Source organism: Aspergillus niger (assembly GCF_000002855.4).
Source record: "Aspergillus niger supercontig An01".
Taxonomy (NCBI): Eukaryota; Fungi; Ascomycota; class Eurotiomycetes; order Eurotiales; family Aspergillaceae; genus Aspergillus; species Aspergillus niger.
In genome coordinates this window covers 2,394,951-2,421,458 of record NT_166518.1, presented here as the reverse complement: position 1 = coordinate 2,421,458, position 26,508 = coordinate 2,394,951, and the positions used below count along the sequence as shown (strand labels likewise).

Below are 26,508 nucleotides of genomic sequence, written 5' to 3'. Positions count from 1 at the left end.
TTCATAGCCTTAAGTAGTGGACTTCACTCCTGGAGTAGCGTTCGGTAACGGAAATACCGTACCGCTTTGAAGGCGGTGAAACGTTCCTGAAGAGATCGGAGATTGACGCACTCCGATTGGTGGACCTGGCGCTTATCGGCTCACCGCCCGCGATAGGCACGTGTGTGGTCCCGCCTCAATGATTTTCGCCGTGGCGCCGATGACTCCTCCGATCCTCCTCCTTTCCCTGAAGTGTCTCTGTCCATCCTGTCTTCGCGACCCTCGTTCGTCTCTGCAGATGTCCGCCTCCCTCCCCGGCAGCCGGGACCTCCCTCGGTCTCAATATGATCTGAAAACCTACTGGGGTCGCGTGCGGCATGCGGCTGACCTCTCCGACCCGCGGTAAGTGAGCAAATGCGCTCGATGTGAAGTGTGTGGTCTTTCGCTGATGCCGATTTCTCTAGGATGATGTTCGTGTCTTCGTCCGGCTTGGAGCAGGCTAAGCAGCTGGTCTCCTCGTACAAGCAGAACCATCTTCCGCATATGACTCCGGAGCTGTGGCGCGCGAAGAAGGTGGTCGATTCCACCCTTCATCCTGGTACGTTTCCCCTCAGGTAGCTTTGCGAGAAAAACCACACGGCATATACTCATACACTCTTACAGACACTGGCGAGCCGGTCTTCCTTCCCTTCCGCATGTCCTGCTACGTTATGTCCAATCTGGTCGTGACAGCTGGTATGCTTACGCCGGGACTGCAGGTAAGTTACACAAGACACGCCAGCTATCCAACCCAACTATATGGGTCATAAATCTGACCAATAAACACAAGACTACCGGAACCCTCCTCTGGCAAATTGCCAATCAATCCCTCAACGTCGCCATTAACAACGCGAACGCCAACAAATCCACCCCGCTGTCCGTCCCCCAGATCGCCAAGTCCTACCTCATGGCCGTGTCGGCCTCCTGCTCCGTCGCTCTGGGTCTCAATGCCCTCGTGCCCCGCCTGAAGGGCATCTCGCCCAACGCGAAGCTCATTCTGGGTCGTCTTGTGCCCTTCGCCGCCGTGTCCAGCGCCAGCGCCCTGAACGTGTTCCTCATGCGCGGTGAGGAGATCCGCCAGGGCATTGACGTGTACCCGGTGCTGTCGGAGGTGGAGAAGAAGAAGCTCGAGGAGTCCGGCGAGTCGGTGCAGAGTCTGGGCAAGAGTAAGAAGGCGGCTACTATCGCGGTCGGCGAGACGGCTATCAGTCGTGTGCTGAATGCTACCCCTATCATGGTGGTCCCGCCGTTGGTGCTGGTGCGCTTGGAGAAGACCGCTTGGTTGAAGGCTCGTCCGCGCATGATCATGCCCTTGAACCTGGGATTGGTGCTCGCGACTTCGCTGTTTGCGTTGCCGTTGGCGCTGGGAGCGTTCCCCCAGAGACAGGCTATTAGCGCGACGACTCTGGAGCCGGAGTTCTGGGAGAAGGGTGGTGAGAATGGTCAGGTGGAGTTTAATCGGGGCATGTAGTTAAAAAGTTTACCTTGGTTGGGCGGGGGGGCGTTTGTTGATACTAGCTTTCTGTCTTCGGTTCATAGTTTGCGATGCCTTTTTCTTACTAGATCGTTAGACCGTTTGTGGATAGATCGTGTGGTTGCATATATATTTATATTCTCGGTGAGCAATTTTGGTGCTGAATTGAAGTTTGTGCTTTATAAAGGGAATTTCTATTGAGTGCAACGAATATACATAGCTCGTCCATCATTCCTTCGTTTACAATGAAACTCATGATACTATATATACTAGTACTTAGTACTATCATCTCTTCGAATCCACATGATAGTACTCGAGTACTACTGGCCTGAGGGTTCAGATCGTATGCTCCTACAACCGATTGATTCCATACTTCATAGTATACAAACAAGTACTATATATATAAAATGATACTCTAGTGAATAGTTGTATTGAAGTTATGAATGGATTCCAATTCCAATTATACACCATTACAACACAGTTGTAGAATAGTTGTAATTGAACCTCACTACCACCACAGTATTCTACTCTAAATATCTATATATATCTCGCCGTCGAGTACTATTTAGTTAGGACAGAATTACTCCTGTCATTACTTGCAAACTACTCATCAAACAGCATGCATCACTTCATAAGAGAAGCATAACTGGCTTCACGATATACCCTCCAGGTACTACACCTATGAAGGTAGACCTTTTAATACTAGTATGTGTGTCCCGTCCCTCCTACCAGAAAGACAACGGCATTCCCTCGAACAGACTCTCTTATCTCATAGACTGGATTCATTTCCATTTATATTTCGTCGAAATAGAGCCCGTTATTGAGAGATCTCCATTAATATGAGAATGTAGATTGGGAAGTACAAAGAAAGTGATCTATAACACTCCCCACACTCGGCTGCCATCAACCACCTCAGTCGCCTCCAGTCATTTCTTACACTGTGACCGCGGAGATGAGTATCATTGGGAGGTCGAGTGTTTGATTTGTTTTCGATATTGGAGAAAATGGTGAATGTCGTTTCGTGTAAGGAGGAACGAGGTGGTAGCCGAATCTTTAATTGATTTTAATTGGAGTGGAATGTGGGTGCATGCACAAGGGTGAGGATTTTGCGGAGGATCCTTGTTGGTGGTGACTTGGTGAGCGGTGGAACTGAGTAATAAATAGAAGTGAGGAGGTGGGGTGTGTATGCTAGTAGTAGTAGTAGAGTTGATGCGATGCTTGAGGGGTATATAGTAGTAGCAGCAGTGGGGAAGTGATGGATTAGTATTGTAGTAGCCATTCTGTTCTTTTGGAGGGGGTTAGAATTTCCATACCTGTCTTATATCTATTGTGGCATATACTCATGTAATAAGTAGGGGTGATGGTTGTGAACATGATGCTGTCTTTAGGTCTCAAATGATCTGTCCATCATATCAAGGTGAAGTGTGGTATTGGTATATGAGATGGTAAATGGTAGCGTCAGAGAACTCCGGTCCGTTGATCAGTCGTAACGAGCTCATGAAAGTAAGCAGGTAAGGTAATATCAAGTGGTATAATATATATACATCGGTAGGGGTAGTAGTTCACAATGCACATGTCTATGCATCATCATCACCTCGGTCCATTCGAGGAGAACAGACAGACAGACCAGAGGGTACTGCTCTACCGCGTCGAAGAACAAGTCAAAAGGTCAAGAATCATAGTCGAAGCTATGCAGGAGATAAATCGTCATGTCACCAGCGCCCGTAGACGTTAATAAGTTCCGAGTATGAGAAAATCACATCGAACGATGCTGCGAGAAAGAAGAAAAAAGAAAAGGAAGATATAAAAACGATGTGAAGCACAACAGAATTCCCACAAGCCCACAAAGCCCCAAGTCCAGGCCGCCTGGACAGTATAAAAGTCACATAAATATAAAATGGTATGTCCCTCCGGTAATCGATATATGTCGTACTGCTTTTTTGTCCTCGTCGGGGACTGGAATAATCAGGCCCCGACCAATGGTTTCTTGTGTTCACAATGAAGCATGCAAAACCCCGTACACCTTGCCCGACTGCGGGCATCAACTCCGGGATATCCCATCCATGTACCCTCCGTCAGTTCCATTACCCAGTTATCATCAATCGGCTAGCGCTATCGCCAGGCCATCCCTGAGAAAGAGTATCCAAACAGAAAAACAACATCCCTCTATCGCAAATGTGGCTGTACCCATACATGCTAACGCCTGGTGACTGTCGAAGGGGGGTACCTCGACGCACCAGCCTCTTGGTATAGAAAGGCTCCGCAGCGTCTGGAGGTTAGCGCGAGGCTAGATCACACCCGATACAAGTATCCAGCAGAAGACTGCTCCAATCAACGCCGCTGAGTGGTGCGTTGCAGCTGCTCCCCAATCCGTAGGGCTTCGGTGCCGTCATCCACTAAGGACTCCTTGAACCACTGGTGCTTCAAAGCTTCCTTGGCGGTGATACGGTTCTTCGGGTCATACACGAATATCCGCTGAAGGAGATCAAGGAATAGCTTATGGAACTTGGTGTTGGTCGGGATGAAGTCCTGCGACTGGTTAGCAATGTTGTCCCGGGGTTTAAGCCACAAGTGGAAGAGGCTCGTACTGGAAGCTGCTTCATTGCCTTGACATATTTTCGTGAGGCACGAGTGGTCTGATCGTTCGGGTATTCAAGCCGGTTCCTGTTGAAATATCTGGGACTGTCAGCGTAATCCGACGGGTGCAATCACGGTGTGACTTACTTGGCGGCCTGGTTCTGGCCTGCGCTGCGACCGCCCTGCATCACCTGCCTCACTAGTCTAGTGTCGATGCGATCGCCGATAACAGCTTCCATCATGGCAAGATGCTCTAGGTTGTCATGCGTCTGGAAAAGGGCGTCCCCAGTGAAGAACTCCACGAGGATGCAACCGATACTCCAGATATCGCAGGGGAAACTCCAGCCCAGATTCAAGATGATCTCAGGGGCCCGATAGTGTCGAGTGGACACCACAGACGAGTGATACTCATCATCGAACGTGGCTGACCCAAAGTCAATCAGCCGGATCTCACTGTCCAACAGCACACGTCTTTGACGTGCACTCCGGGAGATGGCATGCGAAGAGGATGGGATGGTGCGATTATAGGTGAAGGTTTGGTAAGCGTTGCTGACGAGGAGAATGTTTTCGGGCTTAAGGTCGGTGTGGATGAGATTGAGGTCGTGAAGGACTGTGCATGTCAGCTGAATATTCCCAGTGATAGGCATATGGCCCAAAGTACTCACAGGCTACGCTGGTGAACAGCTGCCGGGCAAAGTTTTGAATTTGACTGCTGGGGAACGGCACAAAGCCGTTTCCCTTCAGAAAATCGAAGACACTTTGCCCCAGCAGGTCCGTTACGATGCAGATATGATTGCGGTAGTCAAAACAGTCTCGTAGGTGGATGCACTTGTTGCGGTTCTGCTTGTCGTTTGAGGCCAGTGTGGACAGTACCCGAAGTTCAATCCGCGAAGCATCCCGGTACTTTTGGATCGAGCGGATGATCTTGACGGCGCAGCGGGTCTTACGCTGCTTGTCAAACGCTTCAACCACCTTTCCGAAGGTACCTTGCCCCAAGAGTTTGATGATCGAGTCTGCGAAAGGTTAGTATCAATTGTATTCTAAATGAGCACCAAGGCATCACATACACCGCTCAGTCAAGGGAGTATTCGGGTTGACAATATAGTGGCCATCGTCGTCATCATACTTTTCGCCTCGATTTGCATACTACAGTCGGTTAGCAAGGGAAAAAAAGTAACGCGGGGATGGGGCTGATGATTTAACACATACATCGCGGACCACAGGCACAGGAACGTCCTTTGCCTTGATGGGCGGCTTCGGCGGCGGGACATAGCTCAAGAACGCATCACCTGCATTCTCCAACTCCCGCCGCTTTTGCTCATCGCGAGCGGACTTGCGGGTGGTTACGCGCTTGCGTTTCTGGCCAACATTGGCGTCTTCGTAGATGATCCCATTACTGGCCCCCGAACTCCCCTGGGAGAGAGATGTGGGAGCCGTGGTGTGCAGAGAGGTTGTCCGATCGGTCGACAGGGAGGCAGCCGATGACTCCTCGCCATAGTGTTGTGGATTGATCGAGTACGACGGCCGATCATAATACGTAACGTCGTAGGCTGACTCGATGCCGGTGCGCCGTTTCTTCCCAGCGGGCTGAGGACCGTTGCCGTTGGCTGCCGTGACGGTGGACGCTGTCGCGAGACTGCGCGAGGAGGCTTTGGACTGTTCCGGAGGGGGCGTGTCATCAATGACAATCACCTCCTTCGGGATCCCATTTTTGTAGAACTCGCCCCAGTTGGGCTTCCTTCTCCGGCTGCCTTGCGCTGTTGTGCCAGCGCCCACAGCGTTGTGGGCTGGAGGCATTGTTGTGGTGGCAGTGGTTGTGTTGTTGGTGGTGGTGGTGGATGTGGTAGTCGTTGGGGTGGGTGCGGTTGGCATAAGCTTCGGAGATTGCACGAAGGGAAGGGTGGCAGGCGTCGGGGCGGAGACGGGATAGGGATATGAAGAGGGGATGAGGCGAGAAGTGCCTGCAGCGGACGTGGTGGGATACGATGCGTTCGGTTGGTAGGGTTGATGATGGGGGTATCCGTAGTGTTGCTGATGCGGATGCGTCGCGGTAGCCGTGGAAGGGGTGGACATGATGCAAAGAAAAAAGTGTATACTAGCCGGCTGTCCTCACGGCGGATTCCGGCTAGATGACGGAGAGAGGAGGGGAAGAGAGGAAGAGAGAGAAAGGAAAGGAGATAAGGACGTGAAGAGGGAGAAGAGAAGAAAGAGGAAAGGAGAGAGAGAGAGAGAGAGAGGGTGTGGTGGAGGGGAGGAGATTCACAGTCAGTCGCCGGATGGTCGTCGGCCGTCCGAATCGTCGTAGTAACAAGCGGCAATCGTTCGTCGTAGTAATCCTAATCTCTGCGAACTACCTGGGAGCAGGGTTTGTTCACCCGCGGATTCTTGTGTTGTAATTCCAGCAAAAAGGGGATTGGAAATTAACGGGGTATAGGAAAGAATAAAAAGAAAAAGGATTGCAAGGGAAAAAGAAGAGTCAAGAAGAATTAACACCGGGCAAAGGAAAGGAAGAGAGAGAGTCGAGAGGCGTGGGGATCACTGGCTGGAGGGATGGATGGATGGCGAGGCGGTCGGTCGGGGGAACCAGCAGGCGTCCGAGAACGCTTCGTATGGTACGGATGAGCTCACGAAGGACTCATTGGGTCACCGGGTGAGCCAAGATAGAAACCATTGAAGTGTTGGAGAGCATCAGCTTGGGGTGGTGGGTTTATCAGAGAATGGTGAGCATCAATGAAAGGGGGTGAAAAGCAAGAAGTGATGGTGCTCCGCGAAGACTGGAATTTGGAAATGGCAGAGGCGATGAGACCTGGTGACAGATAGACAAGACAGACAGACACCAGAGAGCAACTGAGTTGCGAGTCCGCTCTCGAACGGGAAATTCCAGCGGCCAGAGAGCAAGGGAAATTGGGAACCTTCCCAAGAAGTAGTTGGTAATGACCAGTTTATTTTCTCAATTCTTGCTTGGATTAGAATGATGGGCCTACAGCAACAAACACTACAAAGAAGACGGACAATAACACTACAAAACGTCTTATATTATGAGGGGGAAGATCAAAATGGCAGTGTGCAGAACTGAACTATTCCTTCTGCCTCGCACCACTGACCAAAAAGAATACAGACCGAACAGAATCTCCTCTCCACCATTACGGCGGTCTCAAGGGTCATGGTGGATGATGGCGCCTCGCCGCACGAGCACCACCACAGAAGGTTTATTCGGTTACGACACACACACAAACTCGCCCTCTTCATCCTCCATTCCAGTCGGTGTTATTGGGCCTTCTGGATCAATCAATCCTCCGAAGAAGCCTATTCTTCGGCTGAACACCGTCTTCGATGCCGTGTGTCTTGCTTGCCCTTTTGGCTGTTCCCCCTTTTCTCTATGCGGTAACATCCCATGGAAGGGGAATTGGTGATTATCAATAATAGTAATTCCAATCCCAAACAACGATCTGGCACGGTTTTTGTAGGCGCAGATCGCAAGGCTCATCTAACCCAACCAGCCCCGGAGGCAAAACATAGCGCCGGAGTTTGAGGCGAGTCTAGGCTTCCAAGCTCTGGATGACACCCACCGGTTGAGGTCCTTTCTTCCGCGAACCGAAATGTCAGATATGAAACACGTTACCAATTACCCTGCGAGACCCAAATGGTCAGGTAAGAAAGAGGAGGACGATGATGATGATGGGTCTGAGTGCCATCGTGGATGTGTTCAACCGGCCTTTTCTTGTCAACGCTCTACTCGTCTGCAGTCTTCGCCGTGCAGTGTTAGTCTAGTAGTGATGGTCTGGTGGCAATATGTCGTCGTGGCTGCCGTTGCATTTCGGGCACCTTCAGACCACCGGAGAGGGCTGCTGCATGACATGCGTTTTTCCACCTGGTGGGAAGTAAACTAAGAGACTCGTTTGCAGTGAGAAGAGATGCCTCGTACCGCCAATTTGCCCTGGGAGAAGGTTTAATAATAACCCGAGAGAACGATGCTCTGGGTGATGACGCCGCGGAGGCGTTTGATTGGATTTGGGGGCGGCGAATCTCCGCTTTTCGGCCTTGTGCTCCCTTCGTCCCAATTCTTTAGTCCCTGATCTCTGACATCATTCCCCCGAAGTTGATCCTCTTGTTTTTGAAGTTGGGGTGGTACCCTCCCCCGCTGAGTTGATCATGCTCTTGGGGAACCCCGCTTTGCTGCTCTGGTCTGTAGAAAGAGGGATCAATCGTAGGATGAGAGGGCGATGATCTGAGTGTGACTGGAACAACGGCTGAAAGGTCTGGTGGACAAGCTGATTGGCAACTCCCCCCGGGCAACTAACCATGAAGTCAGATTCAGTTGTCCGGCTGAAAGAGACTTGCGTGTTTGGTCCCACCTGATGCCCCGAACGATCTAGGCGTCAACCCTAAACTCCTCTGGGAAACCTCGGGCTTGGCATGCAGCACGAATGGCCTCAGGTACGAACAGACTACAACTAGTCTACGTGGGAATAGTAGGGAAAGAAGGGATGGAAGACGGTCAGTCTGCTAGGCAAATATGTGTCATATCATTTCAAAGGTATGAAATGCGGTGACCGAGTACTACACGGAGAGACGTAGTCTGCCCATGCCGTTTCTTTCATTTCTTTCGTTTCGCTCTCTTCCCCCCGTGGCACACTGGCAGAGCCAAATATTCACGAGGCGTCAAATTGCCGTTTTCCAGACAATACGTCACTGGATTGTCCGACAATTCTCAGGAACATCATGAAAATGGCGTTGGCTGCTCACTGCCGTCGGTCAGGAGATGAAGCAAGCGGATCGCAATAGCAATACCCTAATGTCCCTCCGTAACACACGGGTATGAAAAAAGGTAATACATCCACATAAAATATCGGGCAGAGACCCGGGGCAATTAAACAGGGGGTAGTAAACTTAGAAGAAAGGAAGAGATTCGGATGCTTGAGTATCACTCAGACAATAGTCCGGGACCTCACGATCGGATGCGAAAAGAAATGGGCAAATGCACATACAATGAATGGTAAAAACACCAACTGCGAGCACTGCGGAGTATGCCACCTTGCCAAGTAACCACGATCCTGCGCAGTCACAGCATGGAACCCAAAACGGAATTACAAACCGCTGGAGCGACATATGCCAGGTAATCTCAGTCCGCTCGATCCTCCTTCACATCCTTCGAGTAGGCCTTTTGTACGTGTCGAGGGCCTCTGCCATCCAGCTCCAGCATAAACAGAACATCCCGGACCTGAATGCCGGCGCCTCTGTCTTTGTCTTCTCGCCATGTTCCCAGACGTTTTGCAGGCACGGCGGCAGGTTCACCGGAACGTCCGGGTTTGTCCGTGCTCGCAGGCGGCGTGGCAGTGTTGACGCGGGACGGCGTGGAGAATCCACTGCCAGCTGCTGCACCACGATTTAGCCACGAGTAAGATTTCTTGGTTCCAAACATGCGACCAGACAGCATGCTGTTAGTAGCCAGGCGCGCGGTCTCTACCGACTGCTGATGTTGCTGAGCCTCGCTCGCCTTGGCATCCATCAGCTTCTTAGCTTCCTTCTTCGACATTCCCTTCTTATCGATACTAGGGGCTCTCTCTCCGATCGGTGTGGAGGCGCCGGAGCCAGGGATATCCACGGATTCCGATCGGCTCGCTCCCCCTTCTCCAAGGATGGCATTCGTGCTGCGCCTGGTACGTTTTGCAGCACGGGCCTCTTCGCTGGAATTGTCCTTGTCCATAAGTAGACGATACTTCTCCGACAGTGCTTTGGTACCCTGCGGTTCGGTTGCTGATAGCGGGCCTATTTGCCAATTGATTAGTTTGTAACACTTCTTAATATCTCGGGGTAAACCTACGCTTAAGTGGTGTGCTAGGATTTTCCACATTCCCATTGACAGCATTAGCCGATGTAGCAACGTCTTTCCAATCGGTGGGGACAATTCCGTGTGAGTGCGCGCGTCGACTTCGAGCCAGTGTTGAAGAATAATCGACCACCGTTCGCAACCGCTCTTCACATGCGATGGACATTAAGCTGAGAATGTCCAATAGAGGTGCGCCGGTTTGGTTCAAGATTGTTTGCCCGGAACGTATGATCGATGATCCATCTGGTCCAGTGACTTCGATAGGTTGTTGGCGACCGGGCACGGGATGATACAGGCCCTCTGCCGGTATACGGACACCGAGTTCGAATCCACGTTTCTGCAGCCTCTGCTCCAATACCTTAGTCCACAAGAAAGAGTCTTGTAGAGTATACTGCGCGCGCCGAGCTGCCTCAGTGTCTTCGCGGGTCGGCTCATTGGGATCCTTGAAAGGCGCCGGAGGCTGCGTCGACGGCTCCCTGTAGAAGGAATCCTGCGTCGTCGCCGGCTTATATGGGGAGGGTTGTTCAAAACTAGGAGTCGTAGGAACGCTCCCAATTGTCGATGCTTGTGATGTGAACGAGGTGTTGACAGCAGGTGGCACCGACTGTTGAGGTTGTTGCTGCGGGATCTGTGGCTGTTGAGGGCGAGGTGGTTGTTGAGCCTGCACCGGAGGACCAGAGTAACTGCTCGTCAAGTAGGCCTCCTCTTCCCGGACATCAATTCCTGATGATGCTAGCACATCTGTGAGCTCAGCAGCATCGGTAGCCTTGTCTGCCGGTCGAGAAGGAGGCCCCATCGCGCCTGGAGGTGGAGGTGGAGGAGGAGCGGGAGACTGGGGGACGCCGTTCATGTTCATGGTCGGTGTAGTCATAGGAGCGGGCTGGTGTTGTGGCAGTTGTAAAGTCCCGAAGCTAGGTGAGGCGTAAGGGGACTGGGACTGAGGGAGAGGTGAGAGACGTTGACGCTTGAGAGGTGGAGGGACACCACCATTTACAGGCGATGGGGCACCAGGTGAAGGTGAGGAAACCGGCGGGGAAAATGACTGCGTCAAGTGTTGTTGCTGGGGCTGCGCCATGGTGAATGGATATTGTGGCTTCGATGAAAATTCCAAATTGAAGAACTAAAGGCAAGACCGAGTCACGGTTGCGCTGGACGCCAAAAGGGAAGGTGTTTCGCGTTGTATGTATGTTTGTAGGAAAACCGGGCGGACTACTTTAACCGCCTCCTCCACCAAGTGAGACCATCTCAGGTCATCGCAAGCGATATATGAATGGTGTAGAGTAATCGAACGGGGGGTCTTGGTGAAGAAGTGAGCACCGGAGGGAGGGAAGAAGGTCAACGGGGTTCGTCGGTGTTACTCTCGCGAACGGCGAAGGGGAGCTTCGCACCGACGAGGTTTGCTGTTGCGGCGATCCGCCCGGGAGCATCACGTGGCTGGCTTAGGTAAGTGCCCGCCATGCTGGACCTTTGCGCTTCTTGGTTTCGCGACTCTCCGTGTCTTTATTGCGCCCAGTTGCAGGAAATGCCGGAGATATAACACACTTTGTCTATTGCTCAAGATACTACGGCGGCGGCGGCTGCACTGACTACTTAAACTCCTGCAGATCCCGGATCAAGTTCTTTGCAGTACATATCATGGGTAGTGAATTCCGCGTCAACTGACATCCTACGGAGCAAAGGCAGCCAGTCTAGGAATATCGGCACTTCCAGGAACACCACCACCTATTCATTGACCCCGTCGCATCCGTACCGGCTTGCTGAATACTTCCACCAGTTCCGCATCGCTACTTGTAGCTTATCCGAAGCCTCCCAATCATGGCCACAAAACGAAAGGCATCGGCCTTAAATGCCGCGGTGGATGATGAGCCGGCCGATCCAACGGATGAATTGGCCTTTTATTGTCTAGGAGGTGGAAATGAAGTCGGGCGATCATGTCATATAATCCAGTATAAGGGCAAAACAGTGATGGTGTGTCATTCGCGACCCAATGCTGTCTTTACCGTTTACTGACTCTGGTTTCATCAGCTTGACGCCGGTATGCATCCTGCGAAAGAAGGCTTCTCGGCTCTGCCCTTCTTTGACGAATTTGACCTTAGCACGGTAGATATTCTTCTGATCAGCCAGTATGTGGGACAGTCTCTCTTTTGCGTTCCCCTAATCACCCTTCCTACACCGTCGCCCCTGAGCAAGCTGGGGTTGTTCATGGCCGTGGATAGCATCCCACACCACATCTCTCCTTGGTTTCCCAGCATGGTGGCAGAGTTCTTCTCTGCCGTCATAATAATTGCATCTGCTCATGTACTGAGAGACACAATACAATATATGCTAGTTATTCATCTTGGTCTTTGCGTTGTATCTCTGTATCCGTGCCTTTTAACGCAGTCTCTGCTCCACTATTGCAATTTCACTCTTGCTCGGCCATCTCAATCGGACAGTCGGCTGATAGATACACTCCTTACCTCATAGTTTCCATGTTGATCATTCCTCCGCGCTCCCTTATGTGCTCAGCAAGACCAATTTCAAGGGCCGTGTATTCATGACACACGCCACCAAGGCCATCTACAAATGGTTGATTCAGGACAATGTGCGTGTGAGCAGCACGGCCTCGTCTTCGGATCAACGCACCACTCTGTATACCGAGCAGGACCATTTGTCCACGCTTCCCTTGATCGAGACGATCGACTTCAACACAACGCACACTATCAATAGCATTCGCATTACTCCCTTCCCTGCTGGCCACGTCCTTGGTGCAGCAATGTTTCTGATTTCAATTGCCGGCCTCAACATCCTCTTTACCGGTGACTATTCTCGTGAGGAAGATAGACACCTGATCCCCGCCGAAGTTCCCAAAGGTGTAAAAATCGACGTGCTTATCACCGAGTCAACGTTCGGCATTTCGTCGAATCCCCCCCGCCTGGAACGTGAAGCGGCCCTGATGAAAGCCATTACCGGAGTCTTGAATCGCGGAGGCAGGGTCTTAATGCCGGTGTTTGCCCTGGGTCGCGCCCAGGAGTTGTTGCTCATTCTGGATGAATACTGGGAGACACATCCCGAACTTCAGAAGATACCTATCTACTATATCGGAAATACGGCTCGCAGATGTATGGTCGTGTATCAAACATATATAGGTGCAATGAACGATAACATTAAGCGACTCTTCCGTCAGCGTATGGCGGAAGCGGAAGCTAGTGGTGACAAGAGTGTCAGTGCAGGGCCCTGGGACTTCAGATTCGTCAGAAGTTTGCGCAGCCTGGAACGTTTCGATGATGTAGGAGGATGTGTTATGCTGGCTTCACCAGGTATGCTCCAGACAGGAACCAGTAGGGAGCTTCTGGAGCGGTGGGCCCCGAACGAACGCAATGGTGTGGTCATGACAGGCTACAGTGTTGAGGGCACAATGGCCAAGCAGATCCTGAACGAACCAGAGCAAATCCCTGCGGTCATGTCAAGAGCAACGACGGGATTGGTGAGGCGAGGCATGGCTGCCGGGAATGAAGAAGAGCAGAAGGTTATGATCCCCAGAAGATGTACAGTGGACGAGGTCAGTTTCGCGGCCCATGTAGATGGAGTCGAGAACAGAAATTTCATTGAAGAAGTCTCTGCACCTGTCGTGGTATGTAGCCCCCTTCGACCTTCCGTCACAATATGTTTGGGTTACTCATTCTCCTTAGATCCTTGTCCACGGTGAAAAACACCAAATGATGCGACTCAAGTCGAAGCTGCTCAGTCTCAATGCCGAGAAGACTGTGAAAGTCAAGGTCTACACGCCGGGTAATTGCGAAGAGGTTCGCATCCCTTTCAAGAAGGACAAGATCGCGAAGGTAGTGGGGAAACTGGCTCAAATCGCGCCTCCTTCGGAGCAAGACGATGGCCAGCTCATGTCCGGTGTTCTCGTCCAGAATGGCTTCAACCTATCACTAATGGCACCTGACGATCTCCGCGAATATGCTGGGTTGACAACCACCGCTATCACATGCAAGCAGCATATTACGTTGAGCTCTGCAAGCATGGACTTGATTAAATGGGCTCTCGAAGGTACCTTTGGTGCCATCGAAGAAGTCGGCAAATCCCAGCAGGAGGTTGTCAAGAAGGGACAGGAAGATGAAATGGATAAAGCCAACGGGGAGACGTTTAAGGAAGAAGCCGCCGATGAAGAAATCCCCATGGGAGATACGCAAACCTACCTGGTCATGGGTTGCGTGCTCATCCGATACTATCCTCGCACTCGCGAAGTCGAACTTGAATGGGAAGGGAACATGATGAACGATGGAGTTGCTGATGCAGTCATGGCGGTCCTCCTGACTGTTGAGAGCAGCCCTGCTTCAGTGAAACGTAAGTGACAATCACCTATAACAATACCCAGGAAGAACCATCCTACTAACTACAAATCATACAGAATCCGCGAAGCACAAGCATCACCATCACCACCACCATCACGACGACGACCACGCCCATCAGATCCCCAACCCCCACTCCAACGTCGGACCAGAAGAGCGTTTCCGACGTCTCCTCATGATGCTCCAAGCACAATTCGGCTCCGAGATCACAGCCATCGAGCGTCCACGCCTACCGCCCAATAGCATTACGAACGGCACCACCAACAAAGTTGACTCCGACGACATGTCGACCCCTGTGAAGGAAGAAGAAGAGGAGGAGGAAGACGAAGATGACCTAACAGAGCTAGAAGCAGCCGAGATTTCTCGTCTCCACGCACTAGGCATTCCATTCCCGGGGCTCGAAATCAAGGTCGACAAGCACATCGCCCGGATATGGCTGGAAGATTTGGAAGTGGAGTGCGCCAACCCTGCGCTAAGGGATCGGGTCCGCGTCGTCGTCGAACGAGCCGTGGAAACTGTGGCGAGCATGTGGGCAGAGGAACCTGCGCCTGCTACAGTGGTAGCCGCAAATGGAGAAAGCAAGGATCAGGATGCTTCTACGGGATTGAAGGCGACAGCGATTTGAGGCTAAAGCGTGATATGAAGCTATAATTGGTGTATGTAACTATAAGCTTCCTGTTATGTCCCATTTGAACTAGTCACTATTTCCTCCCAGCCAGTACCTTAACGCATGATAGTTTGGCAATGGTCAACCAACTCTTTGGCGTTCTCCGTTCTTGCATCCATAAAATCATGTGCATCTGTGCAACCTTCTCTGCACTTGCGATGCCGCTTGACGGTCAGACAGCTTCTCGGAATGCTGTGAAGGTATTGGCACGTGTTTCCTTCGCAGACATAATCCCTGACGTACTATAATAATGCCATGATTAGCACTGTTTCTTACATTAAGCTCCAATCAATTTGTGAGCAGCCTACCTCGCAGATGAGCAACCGATCGCACTTGACCCCCGTCCATAATTTGTGATTGCATCGAGAACCCATGAGATGAGCTGGGCAAATCCGAAGTAGTAGATCAGCGTCGTAGACAGTAGGCGCAACAGAAGCCGAGCTGTGTGTGGCAGGCTCGCTCAATTCAGCGTTCGAGTTGTCCAGGCTCTCTGAGCCAGGGAGCTTTGTGCTTTCCTTAGACCTTCACATGAGTAGTATTAGTATCTTATATTTTCAACGAGAGTGGAAGACTTACGCATCCATTGTCAATGAGTGGACTCTGGGATGTGGTTTCGAGAAGACACGGGGGGAGGGGGGAAGTGAGGTTCACTGGCTTGTTGGAAGAGTTGGAAGTGTAGGTGGAAGACAAGGGAAGATGGATAATGGAATGAGAGTGGAACAAAGTGAAGTCAGCAGTAGAAGTAAAGTGAAATAGTAACACAACAAGTGAATGTACAGTGAATGATGATTGGGAATTTCACTGCCTTCTTCTTTCTGAACAACCTTATAAATTCTTCCCTCTTCCCTCTTCCCTCCTTCTTTCTCCTCCTTACCATCCACCCACTCTACTTCATCTTCGTCTGCTGTCCAGATAGACGCAATATGTCGTTTTTGGTCTACTGGTTATCGCGTTGGCATCTGCCATACTGACTTGGCAACTGTCTTTATTCTCGTCCCAGTCAGGGTCCTAACCATGTAGTCTCACGCGTCAAACTCTCTCAGCAAAGCCATGGGACCCCAGGCTTGCTATAACGTGGGACTTGAGGCATGTCAAGTGATGAGAAGTTTAATTACTTCTAGTTTTCCCTGGCGGACGGCGACTGGAAGAGAGCAGCTTTCGAGGCCTTAATCGATGCTGCCAATGCATTTTCAAAGTCGACAGCATCTCTGGTGCCGATCGCCTGAGCGTATCGGTGTTCTATCACGAAAGAATAAGGAACTCCCTGCAACCTCGTGGATTCTTCGAAACAGTAAGTGTCCTTCTACATTTGTTTGACATGAAGCGACTATGGTAACCTTACATACTATCATGCAGTTGTACGAGCCTTACCTCCGTCAAGATCCTCTCGCGCGCTATGGGGACATACTCGTGCGTGAGATCAACGCGTGCCGTTTCCCAGTTTTCTGGAACGCGAAGTTCAGAATCGCTATAACAGTATATTGCATTATTTCATGCAAAGCTAGCAGTCACAGTACAGAGCTTTCTCAAAGCGGAAACTGCTCGAACAACTCCCCTTGAGCCAACGGGCCCGGACTTGGTCACTACAAGCATAAATTCGACCGAAAAGGGACATATTGGGAAGTCTGAGGCCGTTCAGACCCAACCAGCTTCGGTAAGTCTTACTATGCTCGTCAGTCATTCTACATGACACTTATAAGTGCCTCACAGATGCAACATGTTGGAATCCGCTTTCCAGCGCTGGAATATCGTCCTTATCTATATAACTGCCGCGTTCTTTGGGGATACTGGGAGAATTGTCCTAAATTGGGCATGTCGCGAAATGAGATTATGGGTCGCATGTTGCTCCCGTCTTCCAAACCATCAATCCGGAATTGCGTATGCAGCCTCAGAGCCTCCAATTAGGCCAAACAGGAGGTGGCTACAAACCATACAACCCAGAGTACCCAGCTCCTATCATTTTTAGATGGGAGGGATGTGGCATGCCAGTTTCAGGTAGCAGTGACGCGGTTATTTATGCATTTATCGGGGCTATACCGCGATGGTAAAATCCTCTTATACTATTATGGTCATTGAGATCAGCCGAGTGCATGGGCTCTGCCCAGACTGGCTTCGTGTGTCAAGGCTCAAAGATTCCGTTGAATTAAGACAGTCTAAAACTGGGTACTGTGCTCCCTGGGATCTGGGCATGTTTGTAGTGCCCAACAATTATCAACAGAGTCTCCTTGGTCTCGCAATCAGCAGTGACACACGCTGGGATCTTGACTTCTATGCCTACGATGCCAGAAGCGACAACAAATGGATTTCTGTAGGCCTCTGCGGGTCAGGCAATATTTTCGAAAGGGCCTATGAATCCTTCCAGGACAGGCATCCACGCCTGCTTCTGAAAGGCACCCTAGTGAACACCATGTTTGCGCAAATGATCGTCAATGACTCATGTCGCCTGTCGGTATATCTCGGACCCCGGATTCGTGCGTCCTACTAAGCTCGACAAAGAGGTTTCTTTCGCCATCCAAGAATCCCTAGCTGTATAATTGAATAAAGCGAGAAACTGTGGGCTCCTAGGTATCCGAACAATCTCGTTCTTGATGAGAGGCATTTTAAACCTAACAGACTAGAACGGTATTACTTATAAGCTTGGCTTAGGTAGAATCGCTGTGAGTAATTAATGTGAGACGTGTCTCTCACTTATACGAGAAGCGCCTGCTAGAATTAATATATGAAGAGAGTATAAGAGAAAGGTTTCAAGCCAAAGCCATCACGTTCCTCACGCAGTCCTTTTTTCTTTTATAGCCTATCAATGTTGCTTGTCGCACCAACTTGCTAGCATCCCAGAACTCTTCGTAGGTTGATAGAAGTTCTCCAAGCTGATCCTTTGCCCGCATCAAATCCAAATAATCACCAGCGTATTCAGCTGATTCCAAGGCACGTAAAAATGTCTTGAACCGTTCTTTGAACACCTTAATTCCTTCACGATTGCCAGAGGCCATGACTGTGGCATGTCTTTCTAGTACCAGAACTGTCGGAGTGTAGTCTTAAGGTAGTTAAGGTCAGCCCCTGGATAAACAAGAAGTACAAGAACCTTGAAAGAAATCAAGCGGGTCCGATGATATATCAAAACTTACTGAATCTCGCAGCAAGGCTAGGATCAGCCCCATAGAGAAGCCGAAAGGTATCCCCTTAGTGCGTGGTTGGTGTACCTTTCCATTTCTATCGACATAGCGGGAATCTTCCTGGTATAGAAAGGGATCCACCTTGAAATGGCCTCCAAGGGCCTTAATATATCCTGAATTAGATGAGTCGTTGATTATCCACCGTCTTATCGCCCATAAATCTCTTCGGTACGTAGAGAGGAATTTGTCTTTGATCTCAGCGAAATCAAAGTCGAACTGATTGTTCGTCCGTCGCCCGAACAGATCAAATGCGTGGTGAAGTTTGAACAGCTGGGCTTGAAGCGAGGCAGCATACTTGCGTAGCTGTTGACTACCCTTGCGCTGCTGTTCAACACGTTCGGCACCGGAAAACAATGGCAGGCCCAGACATGAAGTTGATCGTACTTGCTACAACGGCAGTAGATATTTCGTTTCTGCTAAACACGAAATTAGCAGGGTCTATTAGGATTTATGAACGTTTCCTCAACTCTGCTATGTGCCGTGCAAATAATTTTAACAAGTGAAGTGGAAGTGAAGTGGTTGCATGGACAAGAAGTAAAAGTGGAGTGGGATAAGACAAGAAGCAAAATGTACTTAGTAGACTTGTTGACTGTGCAAAGTTGCGGTAAAAAGTTTGGCTGGGAAGGCACACTGAAACTTTGTCTTGGGAAGGCGTCATTGCGATGGGTTGCTGCCCTTCTTCAGAAGGATGTGCCAATATATGTTAGAACTCATTTCTATGTATATTAATCTGAGGAGAACATTGCCAATGATTCACTTATATCAGCTCGAACAGTTCTTAAATCAAAATCCATTTTGAGCCAAGAACATGTAGCCTCAGGACCATCGAATAAATACTAAAGACACTGAGTAGAAGGAACTATACACGCTCCGGATTGAATTATTTGGGCAGGGATATACACATCATGTGTATAGAAAGCAGAGAGATTATAAATAAACAGAAGATGAGGATAGCGATACATAGGTTCCAGAACTAGTTAAATAATCATCAATACTTTTTATATTTATACATTGTTGTATGGCTTTGCTTTGCATGGTTTTTGTTGGTATACTTAGTTGTATTCAGCTGAGGCGCCGACGCTCCTACCACACAGTATGTGTTTTTTATGGATTTACATGACTTTGAGGAGTTTGATTGTGTTAAGAGCCATACTCTTTGTTTCAGATAGTGAAGCACCTGCATAGCATCTTAGTGGGCTCGATCAGATAAAAGGATATATAACTTGAATCAGATTGTCTTGGCACATTTGTGTGGCCAATACTCAACATTCATTAGGTGCTGCTTGGTGATTTATCCCCTCATCCATTCAACAAGATAGACCATCCCCCGCATCGACCGCTGATAAAGTCAGACAATGGCTTCAGCCATATACCTACTATTAGCAGCAATGTTAACTGCGCACGGAATCCAGATCCCATCATTAAGCTGCATTAACTTTCGCAAAAACAACATCAAGCACCTTGACCGCCGTATCCACGATGATATCGATCTCCTCCTTGGAGATATTATACGGCGGGGCCAGAATGATATGGTCCCCTTTCATACAATCCACCGTCCCGTTAGCAGCATACAACGACACCCCATACTCCGGTTTCAACCCGGTCTCTTGGATCAGGAACGCCACGCCCTTGTCCGGACTGAATGGTTCTTTGGTCTCTTTGTCTTTCACGAATTCGATCTGCAGATACAAGGCACATTAGTCTTCATCCGATCCGATCCTCAGATACACTAAAATTCGACAAAAAATCGTGGAACAAGGGGAACTACTTACACCCCAGAACAGCCCCTTCCCTCGGATTTCACCCACATTAGGATGTTGCTCTAAGCTGCCCCGCAGCCGTTCCTCGAGATACTTACCCATGTTCCTGACATTCTCGAGCAGGTTATCCCGCTTGATGACCTTCTGCACGGCCAATGCGGCAGCACATGCGATAGGATGTCCCTGGTACGTTTGACCGTGTCGGAACACTCCGGTGCCTTTGTCGAGAACCCCGACGATCTTCTCGCTGATGAGGAGACCAGAGACGGGCGCGTACCCGCCTCCTAGTCCCTTGCCGATGGTCTGGATATCGGGAACTACGTCTTCTTGTTCCCAGGCATGAAGGGTGCCGCAGCGTCCCATGCCGCTCATGATTTCGTCTAGAATGAAGAGCGCGCCATATTTCTCGCAAATTGCTTTCATGGCGGGGAAGTAGCCTGGGAGGGCGGGGACAGCGCCTAGGGCCTGATTTGATGATTGGCTGCGTTAGTTGCTGAGCTCTTGGGTAGAAGAGATGCATCTATTGAGGCATTATGATGATTTTGGAAAGGGATGCCTGCTTACTGCTCCTACGACTGGCTCTGCAATGAAAGCACAGACATTCTCTGGTCCGACGCGCTGGAACTCTGCGTCGAGTTCTGCTGCTAGTCGGGCAACGTAATCCGCATCGGACTCGCCCGCTTTCTTACCCCGGTAAGGGTAGCAAGGCGAAACGTGGGACGTGTTGGTTGATAAAATAGGCTCGAAAGGCTCTCGTCGGATCATGTGTCCGCCCACTGACAAGGCGCCCAAAGTGACGCCGTGGTAGGAGGGCTTTCGGGCAATGAATCTGGATCGCTGTAGTTGGGGGGTTGGCAGCTCGACGAAGTATTGACGGGCTAGTTTCAATGCGGCCTCAACGGCCTCAGAGCCTGAAAAGATGTTGATACTTGATCATAGTATTGTGAAAATTGGGCGTGTGAACTTACCAGAATTCACGACGAGCAACTTGGACAGCTTGCCTCCAGTCGACTCGGTAAGGAAGGTAGCTAGCTCTTCAGATGCTTCTGTTCCGAAGAATGCCGTATGGCAGTACGATATCTTGTTGATCTGATCAATCACAGCTTGGCTGACTTCCTCGTGGCCATGGCCTAGGCAGGATACGGCAGCACCGCCGGTCGAGTCGAGGAACTTGGTGCCATCCTCGAGGAAGATGTAGCTGCCTTTACCACCAATGGCTTTCTTGGGGACGAAGCGGGTATCACGGTGGAGGACAGAGCTACGCGTGACGGTGTCTGGTTTGTTATAAGCTAAGAGCAATGGCTCAAGATTGTCTGGTTTATATAGAACGTACCTGAGTTCGTCATGGTTGATCAGGATATAGATAGCCGAGTGAGTAGATTAAATGTAAGTTGAGTGTAATAAAGCTGAGAATGCATTTCAGAAGCCATACTTGCAGCAGGAGCCAGGGCTATTTATGGCTGCGATAAGCCCTGGCGATTGCCCGTCTTCTTGATATCACGCAGTGACTCAGGATGTGGGGAGGAGCGGGGATGGAGTCCGGCGGGGAGTCGGCAAGCCAATCCTGAGAAGCCGAGCGAATGGTTGGCTGAGCCCGCCGACGGGCTGATCTCCGGCGGTGGTTATCGTGCTCGTTTGAGTCGTCCGTCACTCCATCTACTGTTGATGCGGAGAGGACCAACCTCCCTGGCTTACGGCCATGCAGCAAGCGTTGATTGGCTGCCTCAATGATATTCTGCGAGGGTTTCTACTAGGAAAGACTCGATGCAACATCTTGGCTTTGTTGACGATAGATCGTGAAGGAGACACCCTGTGACCACCTGTTGCTAACATCGTGCCTTCAAGCGTACATCAGGCACATGACAACGTCTATACATGGATACTGTCGGCTTATCTATATGATCGGAGTTTGCTGGATATGGTGATCAGGATTCCACTGCCGGATGGGCTCCCACTCCGTTTCTTCCGCTCCTTTGCATCCTCTCCTCTTGTATTTAGCATCAAATAAAGAACTAGATTAAACCAAGTCTACGTAAAACATAAAGACCATCTCCTTCTCTACATCTCATTGAACCCTGCATCCTTCCCCTAGAAGATGTTGATCGCCCCTGCACAAGACGAACACGCCAGCTTAGGAGCATGTCCTTGAGCCCCTCGGACACTGCACGAGATTGACTTCCCTCTGCAAAGTCTTGCAGTTTCAAGATTAATAGCACACGCTTTCTCTACTGATTCGCCTTCTTACAACACGCATCGACCAATCAGCACCGCGAAGACGTCTGAATCCTCATCCGCCACCAAATCTGAACAGACCGATTGCGTGACCAGGACTCGAGCGTGACAAGGTTTCCTAACGCGCGATTTCCTGCTGTTATGGGTAGAAGGGGTCTGACAACCATCCTTCAACTACTTTTCCAGCTATATTCTCCTCTCACCCCTCCATCTCCTATATCACCTTACCTATGGAACCACTGTATCAGCTTGATCTTGATAACTCACGTAACAGATCGCAGGATCTCGGGAGACATGATCATGGTCAAATTTATATTAACTACAACATATATCAAAATCAGAGACCGTGACGCTTGAAACCAGATAATGTCATGACTTTCAACCCAAAGACAACAGACGTGAAATTCTTTATTAGACATACCCGCTTGATCATCACTCAAGAAGACCGACGTCCGGTGTTGATCATACTTCCTTTTTATCTAAAGGGCCGTGCTCTTACCTGTACACGGAGTTACCTAATAAATTGCAGGAACTCAAGGCACAAGACATAGATGTCTAGTACAACAAGCTAGAGAGAGAGAGAGTTCAAACGCCAACCTGTCAAAGCACGACGAGAAGCGCGTCAGTTGAAATTCAGATTCAGGAAAGCCAGAGGAGGCATCATACATTGCAACGGGAGTAAACAAGCAGTCACCACCACCAGCTGAAGAAAGATACTAATGAAGCCACCAAGACTCTTTATCTCCTCGATATTCTCCTCCATATCCTTCCTTCATTATCCTCCTTGCCATCCCCCTCCTCGCTGAGGACAAGAACATCTCCTATATCATCGTGACTAGCAAGCTTGCTCTCGGCCGTGTCAGCAGTATTGAATAATACTCTCTGAAGCCAATTCAATCATACTTCACCTTATCTCTCATTTCACCTCACCTCTTACCCTCACTTTGTATCTCACTTCACCTCAGCTCTCCTCATTCCATCCACCCAATTTTGTTTATCTGCCCTTTTCTCCTCACAACTTTTACTTCTCTTCTTCATCTACTCCATCTTACTTATTACCGTTTTTTCTTCCTCTTCAATCGCACCCTTCTTCTTAAACTATTCTATACGCCCACGAAGTAAATAATATCAAAAGAAAGCCATGGCCTCCACAACCTCGTCCAAAAGTAATAGCAACAGCGATATGATCAGAATCAATCACCGATCAGTGACTGACACTGACAAGGAACTCATGAACAATATAGTACTATAAAAATACAGTTTGGCACAATAAAATGGCCCTTGCGCCGAACATCTCCACTGGAAAACGCCGATATAACTTAACTGTTACCTACCAGTAACTGTTCATCCAAGCTTACTGGTCTATTAACAGAGACAACTCGCAATGGAATAAGCCGCCATCCTGCACGTATCTATCCGACACATAGATCTACATAATTTTATATTATACTAGTATCACAGCCACTACGCATGGCCAGAGATGGGCCAGCAATTTAAACAGAAAAAGAGAAATCTGCCCTAGCCGCACCCCTCGCGGTCCTACAGTCTGGTTAGAGGAAAAGAGTGTCCGCTGGTACCCTATTTTTCAGGGCTATTGTATACTCAGAAAAGAGATAGCGCGTTTAACAAAGAATCCGTTAATTGATTATAAGAATCCGATGAAAGACAAGACTATCATCTACAGTATCACTATAGTCAGACCTGGCGCTGAAGCGGAGAAGCCTGCAAACATCTAAAATGTCGATCAGAAAAAGTAGTCCAACTTTGACATCCCGAACACTACGCTCGACCTCTTCATTAAGAGTAAGTACCCTATCATAATCAACATCACATTCTTTCCAGATACTTTCTGAAAAACAAGATACTATCTAAAGCAAGCAAGAAAGACTATAACTTCTGAACTGCAAAGACCACCACCAGCCCCGGCATGGGATCCGGAGCGAACTCTATCATATTAAATAACAATATTACTAAGTTAGTAGTTCAACCGCATTGACTGCTCCCCAACCTAACTGGACATATTCTATCTTGAAGATTATCAAAGACACAGCAGACTTAAGAGACATATTACTAGACTGTTCAACCACGTAACGCAATATGCGACTGGCTTGACAGCAGTTGCTGCAAGCTTAAATAACTTGAACCCTATGAGTATAGCTGAAGCGGCCGTAAAAGAGGCTTCTGCTCTGTATCTGGAAGATACGACTGGCAAGAAAACGGTCGAAGACGCTCTCCGCGACGCCAAACAAGGGCAAGCTCCAACCTGACACCGTCTAACGGTTAGCTGCGTTCTACTCGTGCTTTGCTTTTCCGCTTTCTGCGTTCTACGCGTGCCTTGTTTTTCCCTTTTTAGTTTCATCGATGCGTCCTATAGCTTATTACGTTGTATTTTCTACTATCTTACCTCTTACACGGCGTTGAGGACACCGCCTTCAAGGAAAAGGGGACGTTGCAACGTAGGAACACATAGGCTCCTACTCCGTTTTCTTCCGCACCTTTGCATCCCCTTCTTTTGTATCTAACATCGAATGAAGAATCAGATTGAACCAATTCTACGTAAAGCATCAAGATCATCTCCTCCTTTACATCTCCTTGAACCCTGCATTCTTCCCCTAGAAGGTGTTGATCGCCCCTGCACCAGGCGAACGCGCCAGTTATGCCATCCTGGCTTGGTGCTCTACGATGCCCTCTATGCTGGAATAGACCCCTCTCTGGGAGATCTCTTGCATCGCCCACCTATTTATGTCTAGGCAGACGTGCAGGAGTAATAGAGGTGACAAGCTGGCCTAACGCATTGTAACCCTCGCGCCTAGATAGGCAATGTAGGAGGGAATTCGGCGTGAAGGACCTATTAGAGCGACAGTGTCAAAGCAGAGTCATGTGCACCACCTGCAGTAGCTCAAGGTAAGGTTTGTGTAGTTACATAATAGACCTGTCGCTCAGAAATAAATCAAGAGCTGTATGTTCATACTAGCTTTCTAGTAACTAGTAGTGACGGGCATCTCCGCTGCGATGCGGGCGGTGGGCGGACAAAGCTCTCCGCTCCGCAGTTGGTTGGCCACTAAATCTCCCTGCCGCACAGAAAGGCCAGCACTGCTTCACTACAACAGCCCACCTGCTCAACTTCCGCTTCAGACACGTTACCGTGTCTCAATTTTATACATATTTTTCTACAGTGTTATTATTACCTATACTGAATCTTAATAATGTCACGACACGCCCAAGTGGAGGAGGTGTACGACTCCGACCCGGAGGAAGTTGCTCCCTCCGATTCCTCGCCCGCCAACTTTGCCAATGAGTCCCTCCTTTCTGGAGCCGGAGTACCTATGTCTGGCTCAGTACCCATGAGACCCGCTCCCGAACCTCAGCGCGAAATCCCCAAGCGTTACCAGTGCCTGTATCCGATATACTTCGACAAGTCGCGGACCCGCGCGGAGGGCCGCAAGGTCGGAGGTGAGCTGGCGGTTGAGAACCCGCTAGCGAGGGACATTGTCGATGCGGTGCAGATGTTGGGGCTGAATGTCGGGTTCGAGCCTGAGAAGCTGCACCCGAAAGACTGGGCCAACCCTGGACGTGTGCGCGTTTTGCTGAAGAACGAGGATGGCAAATTGGTTAACTCGAGGATCAAGAACAGTTAGTGTACCCCAATTTGTTCGCAGGTTACTATCAAAGCCGACGTCTTTTGATATAGCCTGATCACAGTTTCCTTTGTCTGACCATAACTACAGAGCACCACCTTTACATCCTCGTGGCGCAATACCTCAAGGCTCACCCTACCACCGAAGAATCCCCCTACCGTCTTAGAATTCGAGGACTCCCTATGCCCGATAAACTGCCTGCTGCGCCTGCCGCTCCCCGCGGATGGAAGATCGGAAAGATCCTGCCGATACACTCTCCGGCCTACAGCGGTGGTGGAGTCAGCGATAACCCGCTCAAGGACGCCATGGCTGAAATGCAGAACATGCAGGGTATGCCCGGAATGCCCCAGATACCTGGAATGCCGGATCTGGCAGGAATGATGGGAGGAATGGGAGGAATGGGTGGAAGTCCGTCTGCTGGAGGCAGCGAAAAGAAGAAGAAGGATAAGAAGAAGGGCAAGGCGTGAAGCACTTGTCGATGTTTCTTCATGTGGTACATAGGCTTCTGATTGCATTGGCACGGGCGAAAGGCGTTATGATGATTCATGTATAGAGGGCATCTCTGCTGTTCTCTTGATACCAAGTCGAATGAAATGATCAATGAGTGGAGACATACTATCTGGATCATGGTATTGGATGTGGCTGATAGGTGCCATTTGCCGTCTCCGCAGCGGATGGCAGCCGTAGCTTCTCCAGGTTATCCCGCGGAGATCATTCGAAAAATTATAGCATACCTAGACCATGCTCTGTAAGACTTTGCTTCTCTCAGTAAACAATCATGGGTCAATCCAAGTCACTCCGA

The 26,508-nt window shown here is 49.8% G+C and overlaps 13 protein-coding genes across 13 annotated transcripts; 6 read left to right on the top strand and 7 right to left on the bottom strand.

The window, feature by feature from the left end:
* Positions 1–178: 178 nt before the first annotated feature.
* An01g10190 (uncharacterized protein) lies at positions 179–1,489 on the top strand (the record flags this gene model as incomplete). Its single annotated transcript, XM_001389401.3, has 4 exons — positions 179–381; positions 444–577; positions 643–737; positions 809–1,489. The coding sequence occupies 4 exons, from the start codon at positions 179–181 to the stop codon at positions 1,487–1,489; spliced, it is 1,113 nt and encodes a 370-aa protein (XP_001389438.3).
* A 1,712-nt stretch (positions 1,490–3,201) lies between these two features.
* On the top strand, positions 3,202–3,702 carry An01g10180 (hypothetical protein; the record flags this gene model as incomplete). The annotated part of the gene is made up of 2 exons (XM_059750952.1): positions 3,202–3,216; positions 3,271–3,702. 2 exons carry the CDS (start codon positions 3,202–3,204, stop codon positions 3,700–3,702), a joined length of 447 nt encoding a protein of 148 aa, XP_059599737.1.
* Positions 3,703–3,823: 121 nt separating this feature from the next.
* Positions 3,824–6,142, bottom strand: An01g10170 (uncharacterized protein; the record flags this gene model as incomplete). Its single annotated transcript, XM_001389399.1, has 6 exons — positions 3,824–4,021; positions 4,081–4,168; positions 4,217–4,679; positions 4,735–5,082; positions 5,137–5,215; positions 5,279–6,142. 6 exons carry the CDS (start codon positions 6,140–6,142, stop codon positions 3,824–3,826), a joined length of 2,040 nt encoding a protein of 679 aa, XP_001389436.1.
* Positions 6,143–6,623: 481 nt separating this feature from the next.
* An01g10160 (hypothetical protein) lies at positions 6,624–7,601 on the top strand (the record flags this gene model as incomplete). The annotated part of the gene is made up of 4 exons (XM_059750940.1): positions 6,624–6,719; positions 6,886–6,992; positions 7,113–7,453; positions 7,537–7,601. 4 exons carry the CDS (start codon positions 6,624–6,626, stop codon positions 7,599–7,601), a joined length of 609 nt encoding a protein of 202 aa, XP_059599736.1.
* Positions 7,602–9,191: 1,590 nt separating this feature from the next.
* On the bottom strand, positions 9,192–10,974 carry An01g10150 (uncharacterized protein; the record flags this gene model as incomplete). The annotated part of the gene is made up of 2 exons (XM_001389397.1): positions 9,192–9,838; positions 9,894–10,974. 2 exons carry the CDS (start codon positions 10,972–10,974, stop codon positions 9,192–9,194), a joined length of 1,728 nt encoding a protein of 575 aa, XP_001389434.1.
* A 740-nt stretch (positions 10,975–11,714) lies between these two features.
* Positions 11,715–14,861, top strand: An01g10140 (uncharacterized protein; the record flags this gene model as incomplete). The annotated part of the gene is made up of 5 exons (XM_001389396.3): positions 11,715–11,867; positions 11,925–12,022; positions 12,366–13,512; positions 13,571–14,231; positions 14,296–14,861. 5 exons carry the CDS (start codon positions 11,715–11,717, stop codon positions 14,859–14,861), a joined length of 2,625 nt encoding a protein of 874 aa, XP_001389433.1.
* A 98-nt stretch (positions 14,862–14,959) lies between these two features.
* Positions 14,960–15,487, bottom strand: An01g10130 (uncharacterized protein; the record flags this gene model as incomplete). The annotated part of the gene is made up of 3 exons (XM_059750915.1): positions 14,960–15,145; positions 15,212–15,425; positions 15,480–15,487. 3 exons carry the CDS (start codon positions 15,485–15,487, stop codon positions 14,960–14,962), a joined length of 408 nt encoding a protein of 135 aa, XP_059599735.1.
* Positions 15,488–16,020: 533 nt separating this feature from the next.
* On the bottom strand, positions 16,021–16,622 carry An01g10120 (hypothetical protein; the record flags this gene model as incomplete). Its single annotated transcript, XM_059750909.1, has 3 exons — positions 16,021–16,206; positions 16,275–16,371; positions 16,612–16,622. The coding sequence occupies 3 exons, from the start codon at positions 16,620–16,622 to the stop codon at positions 16,021–16,023; spliced, it is 294 nt and encodes a 97-aa protein (XP_059599734.1).
* A 1,251-nt stretch (positions 16,623–17,873) lies between these two features.
* Positions 17,874–18,734, bottom strand: An01g10110 (hypothetical protein; the record flags this gene model as incomplete). The annotated part of the gene is made up of 3 exons (XM_059750900.1): positions 17,874–17,960; positions 18,029–18,463; positions 18,708–18,734. The coding sequence occupies 3 exons, from the start codon at positions 18,732–18,734 to the stop codon at positions 17,874–17,876; spliced, it is 549 nt and encodes a 182-aa protein (XP_059599733.1).
* A 763-nt stretch (positions 18,735–19,497) lies between these two features.
* An01g10100 (uncharacterized protein) lies at positions 19,498–21,182 on the bottom strand (the record flags this gene model as incomplete). Its single annotated transcript, XM_001389392.1, has 5 exons — positions 19,498–19,755; positions 19,849–20,301; positions 20,401–20,747; positions 20,805–21,110; positions 21,170–21,182. The coding sequence occupies 5 exons, from the start codon at positions 21,180–21,182 to the stop codon at positions 19,498–19,500; spliced, it is 1,377 nt and encodes a 458-aa protein (XP_001389429.1).
* A 310-nt stretch (positions 21,183–21,492) lies between these two features.
* An01g10090 (hypothetical protein) lies at positions 21,493–23,106 on the bottom strand (the record flags this gene model as incomplete). The annotated part of the gene is made up of 4 exons (XM_059750888.1): positions 21,493–21,646; positions 22,082–22,204; positions 22,666–22,784; positions 23,029–23,106. 4 exons carry the CDS (start codon positions 23,104–23,106, stop codon positions 21,493–21,495), a joined length of 474 nt encoding a protein of 157 aa, XP_059599732.1.
* A 699-nt stretch (positions 23,107–23,805) lies between these two features.
* On the top strand, positions 23,806–24,335 carry An01g10080 (hypothetical protein; the record flags this gene model as incomplete). The annotated part of the gene is made up of 3 exons (XM_059750881.1): positions 23,806–23,871; positions 23,978–24,042; positions 24,143–24,335. 3 exons carry the CDS (start codon positions 23,806–23,808, stop codon positions 24,333–24,335), a joined length of 324 nt encoding a protein of 107 aa, XP_059599731.1.
* A 939-nt stretch (positions 24,336–25,274) lies between these two features.
* Positions 25,275–26,173, top strand: An01g10070 (uncharacterized protein; the record flags this gene model as incomplete). The annotated part of the gene is made up of 2 exons (XM_001389389.1): positions 25,275–25,701; positions 25,797–26,173. The coding sequence occupies 2 exons, from the start codon at positions 25,275–25,277 to the stop codon at positions 26,171–26,173; spliced, it is 804 nt and encodes a 267-aa protein (XP_001389426.1).
* Between the last annotated feature and the right edge of the window lie 335 nt (positions 26,174–26,508).